A 10761-nucleotide genomic window follows, 5' to 3' on the forward strand; every position below is an offset into this window, starting at 1 on the left:
GCTTGTTGCTATTTCCCCTTCTGTCACTTTTTCAAGACATTTGGATCGTTCTTGTCACTTTTTGATGCATCTTGACACTTGTTGTCACTATTTAGTGAGACCAGTTTTACTTAAAATTTGTACTTCTGACTTCTAAAGTCAGAAAAGGTTACTCTTATGGCACGTTGGAAACGAAAAAAGTCTCTGAATTTAAATCATTATTTAAACCATACAATAAACATTTTTGTAATGAGGAAGATACGAAAATACTGAAGTTTGTATGGGATGCTTCAAAAGACACTTCCTGTCAGACTGAAGTCAGGCTCTCTGTGCTTCCCAACTATGACTTTATTTTGCATTGAATAGTGGTATAGGACTCTATAAATGTGAAATCAAGGGAAATATGATAGTGTTGAGAGCACTGCAATCGAGTTAGCCCTTTTGTTTGTCTGGCTGTATGTATATGTATAAAACGTTACAATTTATTGTAGTTATACCACAAATATGACAACTAAACAGGTAATGTAAGAACACAAGAAGTGTATATTGGTATATGATTCGTCAATGCAATAAATATAGTAGTAAATGATGGGGAGCGCAATATCATCAAATGTGGATGGCTCACTGGTTGCAATATGGACCAGAAAACTGATATTATGCTATGCCTTTGTCTTGGGCAATATCACTTTATATGGTCCATATCACTACTCTTGGGTAGTTTGCATTTTGCAATATTTCCCTCACAATAATTAACTATTCTGTAAGTAATCTACCTACTCAAAAGTGGAGTGGCATGTCTTTCTCCTTGTTGCTTCTGAAGAATGTCTAGCTCAAAGTTTGGTTCAGTAAAAAGCATGGTCTGTTTAAAGAATATAATGTTCTTGACATGAGTGTATGAAATGTTTATCAGTCTCCTTAAAACTTCAATCAGTCAATTTATTTCCATTTAAGGAAGTTCAATGCTGACTCCAGTACCACACCAAGGAACTGTTCTTGTTGATCTGGCTCTTGATGATCCTGAGTACATTTCTGTTGATGAACAAGTAAGTTCTTTACAAATATTAAGGCCAATTAAAAAAATATGTGTGGTTTCAGTCACCTGACTGATCCTACTTTTAACTGCTGACCCTAGATATTTTTTTTTGCCAAAATGAAAAAAAATATTAAAAAACAACCTACTCTAACCACTTCTGGTAATCCAGATTTATTTTTGTAAATTTTCTAGACCCAACTTGTTATTTACAATAGTAAACAACAATGGCTGGACACCTGCTTCCTGTTTTGTCAAGAGACAACTTACAGCTTGTAGATGTTTCATTCTTGTTTACAATGATTGTCTAGTGATCAGTTGTTGTAATTAATGTTTTCATTGAACCCTGCAGGATTTAGCAACGTTTCAAGCCGACCTCATGTGTTGTTTGAAACAAGTAAAAATAAAAATAATTTTACCAGCCTACTGACCCTCTTTATTAAGAGGTGACTGGAATCACACATATTTTTTAATTTGGAGTAAAGACTATAACAGAAAACAGTCTAAAACTAGTTTTCACAATAATAAGGCATCACTCATCATGCTGTATTTATGTGTATCACACTGGTTTTGTTAAAGCCATTGGAATGGAAAAAATTTTACTTTTCTAGAAAAAACATCTTATAATTGAAATCTTAATAAAAGGCATTTTCAGCAGAATTTCACAGTGAAAATTGGGTTAAAGTATGGTGAATGTCAGATGAGCAGAGCGGAATTCGTAACACTTTTCTCAGTAACTAATTATCGCAGCCTGTTGTTATTTGGTAGCATGAGGTACTGGTCCCATATTGTTCCCATATTATATCAGGCCTGTCAACTTCTTGGTTAAACAAATTTTGGCAATTTCTGTCTTTGACTCATTTTTCAGAACTTGTAATGTAAAAATGTTTTAGAGACAGATATGAATTATTGAAATTGAGAAATTGTTGCCTAATTTTCATAAGTGTAGTAAAAAAATCTGCCTGATATTGCAAAATAATTTAAATTTAAAAAATAAATGCATGCATTGATAACTGGTGTTTATGTTTATTTCATTATTTAGCTAAATTGGATTTTAATGTTGTTTTTATAATTAATGTAATGTTTCTGTTTCATAGATGCAGAGTACAGTACGAGAACACAAAGACAATGTGGGAGGCAATTATAATAGATATAATATCTTAAAGGTAACCATTTTTATACATGTAACTGAGAGAAGTATAAAAATTATCACATTCACTTTTATACCCCCCTATACCCCCTTTTGTAACGTGGATGGATATATAGTAACAGAGGTGTTTAATTATAGGGAATTTCTGTATTTTCTTCGGATTTTGACTGCAAATTAGGCTTTAAGGATTGTGAATATCTCCATAGTACCTTTGATAAAATTTCAGAAAGTGCAGGATTTTACAGATCATTTCCAAAGAATACTGTGAAAAATACAGATTTTTATCAAGCAATATAAACAGATCTGTAGTAATAAGTTCTTTCTTTGTTTGTGTCCTAAAAGAATTGAATTTATTATATAGATAGCAGTGTTTACGGATTGTTCCCAGTGTAATTTTTTTCGGTAATTCACACTGTGAAATAAATTCAGTAATTTCACTCTCTCGCCTTCTCCCCCCAAAACATCACAGCACGAATATCAATCTGCCGTTCACAAAATTTTAAATTTATATTGAAAATTTACAATGAATAATGGAGGAAATCTATATAATAAATAGGATAATCAATTGGTTATCGTGAATATTTTGGTTATTCACTCTTTCCAATTAATTATCCTATTAATTTTCTTCACTCTTCATTGCAACTTCACAGTTATCCAGTCATTAGCCTTGTAAACTTAATCAGTTAAGTAGTATGCCAACGAAAATTATACAAAATAAGATTTATGGTTGGAAAGTCTACATATTTTTATTTTTGATATTTTGTTTAAAATGTCATAGTAAACAGAAGGTTATATGTGGCTTTCCATATAAACCTCGTTCATAGGAGATAAAAAATATATAGAATGTACTGTAGAAATCTAAATTAAGGGAAATAACTCTGTGTAAATGACACTGAAACACAATAGAAACTATTGGATTTTCAATGTGTTTTATCTTCAAGAGCAGACAGATTGGAATGTATAATTATCATTTCATAATAAAAATATGTAGCCTTTTTTGGTGTGTATCACATATTACAGAAATTGCATGATTCTCTACTTTTTAATTCTTGAAATTGAGAGTTACAAACAAGTAAATGATAATTCTCTTTTTTTGTGTATATCAATTCAGGTTAGAAATTTGTCATTAATATATAGGGGACTGTAGTTAAAGGCAATCACAATCAAAGCACTGCTCAAAAATCAAGTTAGATAGATATAGCAAAACAAACAAAGAGAAATTCAAAAAAAAAAAAGCAGAAAACTGCAAGTAGATAAGCAACTTAAGGACTCTACCGAACACTGAGACCATGTACACATGTAATGAGCGGATAAGTGTCCTCTGTTTTCATTGTGTAAGATTTTTTTATCACAAGAATAAAGTGGAATATATAGAATGGGTGCATTTTCTCATTTTTTTAATATTTTTTTAGGAACTTTTTAATATATTCCCTTGTATTATTTTCAGATACAAAAAATAAGCAACAAAAGATTATGGGCAAGGTATTGTCACAGGCGGAAGGAGGTTGCTGAGGAAAACCACCAACATGACAATGAGAGGCTTCTCTTTCATGGCTCACCATTCCTCAATGCCATTGTACAGAAAGGTTTTGATGAGAGGCATGCATATATTGGTGGCATGTTTGGAGCAGGTAAGAATTTTTTATTTAATTTAACTAATTAAGTCTCCCCCCAACTTTGGTGGGGAAATATAGTGGTTTTGCCGTGTCCATCACACTTTAGTAAGTGCAAGTCCTCAGAAACTATTTCACAAAATTTCAAATTAAACTTTGTAAGTAGTTAGGACATGATGTATAGCTGTGTATATTACCAGGAATTTTTTGTTTTACTGAATTTTATATGAGTATGAACCCTTTGAACTTTGGAACTAAATTTTAGTTTCAAATTGTTTTCATGTAAGCACCTTTTAGTGAATTATTGTATGCAGTGAAATGAAGTAGAATTTTGTTTAGCCCTAAATGTGTTTTTTGTTGTAGGAATCTATTTTGCTGAGAATTCATCAAAAAGTAACCAGTATGTGTATGGTATTGGAGGGGGTACCGGATGTCCTGCTCATAAGGACAGGTCATGTTATATATGTCAAAGGTAAGAGAAGCTGTTGACTAACCTCCTGTGTTGGACCTAGTTAGCTCGAAATAAAGTTGTTTACTTGACTAGTCACACAATAATTGCATTCTACTCAATTTTTAGACAGAACCTTTGGTTTGAAAGACTTGGATGTAGGGATTTTCAGCATACAAATCTGCAAGAATTGTGCAGAATTTATCATATCTAATTGTCATGTCAGAAGCCAACCAATCCATCAATAAATTGATACATAAAAAAGTGCTCTCTTGTTAAAGAATTGACCACAGTCAGGTCTTGACTACCTTATCTAATTAAAATTAGACCTACCAATCGTTCCATTCAGTCACTGCATGTACAATGTTACAACACTCCATTTTATTTTTTATCTGATGACCTTTCTGATCAGCCAATCAGATTTCGTCTTTCATGATTTTGAAAGCATTATACAAAGGGAAAAAAACTGAGGATTCTGAAGAGTATTGTTACATCTTACATGCAGTGACTGAATGGAACAATTGGATAGGTCTAATTTTAATTAAGATTGTTTACTATCTACCTGAAAAAGTAAATCTTATTTGCCTTTTAATTGTACATTTGAAGAACGGAGATGTGGACTCTTAATGGAGGGAGGGAGTGCATTGTAGGGACCAACCTATATTAGGCATCATAGATAGTTGTTATAGACTGTTGTAATGAGATAATATTAATTAGATCCTGATAAATTAGGTCTGAAAATTTACTTGGCTTACCAACTGTATATTCTTAACTATTTTGTATTTTATTATACTAGCTGTATGGTTTGATTCTTTCAGACAACTATTGTTGTGTCGAGTGACATTAGGGAAGTCGTTTCTACAGTTCAGTGCAATAAAGATGGCTCATTCTCCACCCGGTCATCACTCTATTATTGGGAGACCCAGTAGTGGTGGATTGATGTTTCCTGAGTATGTTGTTTATCGAGGAGAACAGGTAAGTTTCTTAAAATTATATATAATATGTATCGTAAAATGTGGAATTTGACCACTCAAAGTCTTTTCTCAAACATTGTGTCTTGTATGCCTTGTATCAATTTTTAATCAAATACCAAGGTATTCCTATACTATAGAACCAAACATTTTCCCTTTTTTTTTTTAGCTAAATTCTGACATGGGTAAAAGTGTTTAGCATGATGAGGTCTATCTACAGTCAAATTTTGGTTTTAAACTGTCGAGTCATGTTGGAGATGTTGCCCTTTTTCAACGATTTTTTCTATATTTAATGTTATTTCTTTCAAAAATCTTCTCCTCTGACATTATTTGATTAATTGGAACCAAACATGGTACGAATGTTCCGTGGTGTATCCTGTATAGAACTGATGTGGGGATTTTTTATCCGTCAAAAACATGGCAGCCGTTACTTGAAATAGAACATGCAGTGTAGGGGTTAGACAGTAGTTTTTCGCATATATCTCCAAAACTGTTAGGTTAAGCCAAATTCTTTCAATAGCTGAAATGATCCTTATAATTAGAACTACAAAAGTCTTCAGGGATAAAAGTTGTCAGATGAGGTCTCACAATCTACCTCTAAAGTTTCTATTACTTCACATGTTGACCTAGTAATTTTCAATGTTTCACTGTGAATTCCCAAGACAAATGACGCCTGAAAGTTGCATACCATTGTGAAACTTGGAAAAGAAGGCTTTCAAAATCATTATTCTAATGGTACGATGACCTTAGAAATTCTCCGCAAAATTTACTTGAATAAAAAAAACTGAAAATCAACATTTTGACCTTTTCTGCTAACTGACAGCATGGTGGCAAATCACTCACACATGTAAACAATATTCATTCACTTTTGTAGTAAATTACAAAAATGATTTTAAAGTACACATTTTCAGCTTTATTTTAACTACTTTTGATCAGCATTGTTTGCATTGAGAATTTTTTTTATGAGAGAATTCACTTACAGTTGTTCAAACAGCATTGTCCCATAAGGTTGCTTATAGACATTTGATATACATAGCATATAAGATGTTGACAAAAGTTTAATTGGCAACTCTATTGTTTTTCTATAGTTCTTACTGCCTGATAATACTGCCATGGTACTGAAAAATATAGGCATGTTATGACAAATCAATTGTGACATTAACAATAGGTTTTAAATGTCTTAACAGAACATTACATCTCCCATGTATGGGCTCACTGTGAAATTTCCTGTATAAACTTCAAAACTGCCGTTATTCTGTAGATTTTGTACCCAGTTTGACAAAAATGTTTGACTTAATTTTTTTTTATATTTTACACAGGCTTATCCAGAATACCTTATAACATTCAAAATTGTCAAACCTGACAACACAGATGATAGTATGAAGAAATCCTAGCAGGAATGAAAGTCACAAAAAAAAACCAAATAAAGATCTGCTGAAATGGACAGTATTTTATTGACAGTAATCATGTTTTGGTCTTCATCCAATCAAAACCCTGTATTCACACTACATAGTAGGAGGGTACAATGTTCAACCATTAGTTTTACGTGTCCATATTTTTTGTTTGTTTGTGTAGACTATGGAGTCATAAGTGGTTTTCACGTTTTCGTGACTTTGTTAGAATTTTATAAAATGCACAGCATTTTGGACAGATAATGTGTTTTTTTTTTTCTACCATGTTGATTATGAGGAAGAAAAATGAATACTGTAAATTCAGATATTAATATGTGCATTTATCATTGGGGTTTCTTTTTGTTTTTTATACCAAAATGTGATTTTTTGATTTTTTGGTAAAATTGATAAAAAATTTCACTTCAAATTTCTATTCAGTAATATTATTAAATTTCAATGTAATGATTGTATTTTTAACACATAAGCAGCTTTCACTAAAAAATTACTGTACATGTATTAGTTTAGATTTTTTAAGTTTTAGTTGGCAAAAAACCATTTTCATTCTTCATAATGAGCAAAGCTTAGAATATGAACCCCCCTCTTGCAAACTTTCTCTGTAGCATCTGGAAATTGTCAAATCGGACTGATTTGTTGTGCAAGTATGTGTTTGTGTGTGTTTAGACATTTTAGCAAAGTCTTCATAAGAATCAGGCAAAATGGGAAAAATTGGAAACATGCTTATAATAAAAATATGACAATGTCATTTCACCATAGGAAGTCTTTTCTTTTTTGAAATGACCATTATTTGATCTCTGTAAATGTCAGAAAAGTTAGGTTTTAACAAAAGTAATCTATCATTGAAATGTGGATATGCAGTGTATTTCAATGAATTATAGCTCCAATTATTAAAATGACATGGAAAATCTGTCCTTATTCCTTGAATTTATTGGTGCAAAAATACAGTGTCAAAGTCAATTGTAATTTGATATGTTCAACCAACTGCCTTATTCTTACAGGGACTGACACATAAAGTGCCATTCCAATTGCTGGGATTTATTGTCAACACAAAATTCTGTTTAAAAAGTTAATTAGTGCAATTAGTCTCAGATTTGTTGTAGTAGGTCATCCCACATCTTTTTTCTTGTTTTTTCAAGATGAGCATTTTCCAACTCATCATCTGTGCTTTTTTAGCCGATTTTCCCCTGATACATCATGATTGATTCATATCAAAATTGTAGTTCTTAAAGTTTTTTAAAGTTTAAAAGTTTAAGGTATTTTAATCCATTCCATTGTATCTAGAAATATCTATATTTAGTCCGATTTAGAAAAAAAAAACTTGGTTCTCAGGTTAGAGAGTGACAATTTTATCACAATATCATTAAAATATAAACAAAAAAAGGCAACTCCATTAATATTATTTTTCACTATGAACAATTTGAAAAAAAACCTCATCCTTTGTTATGGGCAGTATTGAAAAGTAATATGGTATAAGAACTAACAATATTAACTCAGAATGGCCTTATATTCAAACAAACAAACCTTATATTCATGTAGGCTCAAACTGTCAAATTGTTTGTGAAAGCATTTTCTTCATTATCCTTCTGTGTGTGTGTGTTGTTATTGTAGTATTGCGTGTTCATTTATCTGAGAGAATATTTTGATGTGTAGACAAATATTGCTAGAATCTAAACCCTTATTTTCCTGTTGAAGAAAGGTTACTGATCTTGTTTTGTTTTACCTTCCCACTTTATTTTTTAATGAATTTATATACAATTTCTGAACAGCTTTGGATTTAAGTTACAATGCATATGCTGGTGCATTTATTGTGTTTCACCATATCCTTTCTTTTTTCCATTGCATCAAAAATCTGGAAGTTGAAGGTGGATGCTTCTTTCAGTTTTCAGATGGTAACACAAAAAAAATTCTGCAGGCTGAAACTAATTAGTTGTTTTTATTTGGTATTTTTAATGTTTGACACAGAAGATGATTGTTTTTAGTTACCTTTTTGGTTTTATAAGTTTGAATTATTTAAGTCCATTTTCTATTTGAAAAACTTGGTAAATTCAGGAAAAAAAGATGACAGAAAAAGAAAAAAACTGTTTAAATGTTTAATGCATTTGCATTGAAATGTGCTAATCTATTTTTATTGATGAACAATGTTTTTCAAAGTAGACTAGATTAGGCTTACTCTACTACATGTACCACCTTTACTTTTGGAATGATAAAATGTATACTTTGTTTGATTTTTTAAAGAGGGGATAAGTTATCATCAACATTAAATAAATGTTATTATGAAAAAAAAAATCATTTTAGAAGTATTAGTTTTTTTTTTCCATTTGGGCAAGTTTTATCATAGTTACTTCTGTGAAATTAATATTGTGTCATGGATGATTTTTTTTCTGTCTTTTTAGTGGAATTTGGCTATTTCAAATCCAGATTTTACCATTCTTCTTTTACAGTATATTTACTTTAGATTTTGCCAATTTCCATTTTGTTTGTTGACCTTGTAAAAGCATCCCTGTTACGTGCCCCCACTCTTATTTTTGGGATACCTACTAAGACAAAAAAATACCTGTGTCCTATGAACACAATTTTTGTTTTTAATTCTCCCTTATCTGTCCTTTCTCTAAGATGTTAGTTGTTTTAGCTTACCATTGTATTTGACTGTATACATTGTATATAGAATGTAATCTAAATTATCATACCTTTTGTCAATTTATGTGAATGAAATTAAAAGTCTTTAAGTTTGTTTTTATTGTGTTTTATCATTATCATTATACAACCACTCTACTCTCACCCACAATTACAGAATAAGGGTATAATCACCGACTATAATGGAGTAAGGGTATACTCTCTCACAATAATGGAAAAAGGGTATATTCTCTCACATTAATGGAGTAAGGGTATACTCTCACTACAATGGAGTTGAGGTTTACTAACCTGATATAATGGAGTAATGGTATACTCAACAACTCTAAGGAGAAATAGTATTCTCACCCACTCTAATTGAATAATCGTATTCTCACCCACTAATGGAGTAATGGTATTCTCACCCACTCTAATGGAGTAAGGGTTTTCTTAACCACTTTAATGGACTTTGCTACAGTGGAAGAGTAAGGGAAGCAAGGTTCTAGCGGTAATCAAAATGTAATCTAGGGACAAAGACCAGACATGGAAAGCAGACATACACAACAAAGAACATAAAGTAACTAAAATAATACATACAAAGTAACAAAAGCAAATGAGCAACTCGGATTCCACTAAAAACTGGGAGCATGGACCAGATGCACTGGCAGGGTAAGCTTTGCTTTTCTAGAAACACCCACAGAGTTGCTCATAAAAAGTAAGTCTGGAGTAGTCGAAAGAGGAAAGGAAAACTATCACACGTTGAACAAATCAGTTTTCATGACACAGATGGATACACCATAACGATTGGAGTAAGGGTATACTCATCCTCTAATGAAGAACGGTAATCTCATTCACATTTGCGTATGAATTTCAAATCCAAGACAAAAGTATGGCTGTTTCCCGTTCCCTACCTAACCTAAACATTTTATGGTCATTTTGGCTCAAGCACTGTTAAAGTGTAGATTGTTTCCCCATCAACTCAATATAAAATGTATCTTAAAAATTAGGTATCTACTTACCTACCCCATTTTTTTTCTTGTTGGTAGCAGGAAACAAATTTCTTATTTTGGTCATACGAGGAGCCCCTAGTTTGATGATACCAATGCATATTTAAGTAGCAGGCTTTATAAAAATCAGACAGGAGGCAATTCATGCATGTCAAAAATCCACCGAACTCACTATTATTTCTTGTTCAGAAACAATTACAGTTCACATAATCAGCCTTAGTTTTTAGAAGACTGCTTAAATGCGATTGTATATTGATTGGTATGGTGCTGTCAGAAATTAGGGGCCATAAACATGCATTTGGCTGATGTCAAAACAATAATTTGTTTATTTTTGGTCCAATTTTGAAAATTTTTTTAATTGGGTTCCGTATTAATTTTGATCAGATTTCAGATATCTCTTTTGGCTTTTGAGTTTTAAGGGGTCAAAGGTGCCACATCCCCAAAAATCAACTTTTTACATTTTTGGTCCAATTTCAAAAAAATTTTATTTTTTTGATTCTTTGAAAATCCCTGACTGCATTTATCAATTCGATTTCAGATACCT

General features: G+C 31.7%; 1 protein-coding gene across 1 annotated transcript in view; it reads left to right on the top strand.

The window, feature by feature from the left end:
- LOC148620765 (poly [ADP-ribose] polymerase tankyrase-1-like) overlaps positions 1-9331 on the top strand; it is a 29428-nt gene extending 20097 nt beyond the window's left edge. Inside the window, exons 22-27 of the mRNA XM_088574563.1 lie at positions 931-1022; positions 2107-2175; positions 3607-3790; positions 4136-4244; positions 5039-5195; positions 6511-9331. Coding sequence (XP_088430689.1) covers positions 931-1022; positions 2107-2175; positions 3607-3790; positions 4136-4244; positions 5039-5195; positions 6511-6585 — 686 coding nt within the window. The 3' untranslated portion in view covers positions 6586-9331. The remainder of the gene's footprint in view (positions 1-930; positions 1023-2106; positions 2176-3606; positions 3791-4135; positions 4245-5038; positions 5196-6510) is intronic.
- Positions 9332-10761: the final 1430 nt, after the last annotated feature.

Source organism: Perna viridis, chromosome 3, assembly GCF_037379345.1.
Source record: "Perna viridis isolate PV_CMFRI_1.1 ecotype Kerala chromosome 3, ASM3737934v1, whole genome shotgun sequence".
Lineage (NCBI taxonomy): Eukaryota > Metazoa > Mollusca > Bivalvia > Mytilida > Mytilidae > Perna > Perna viridis.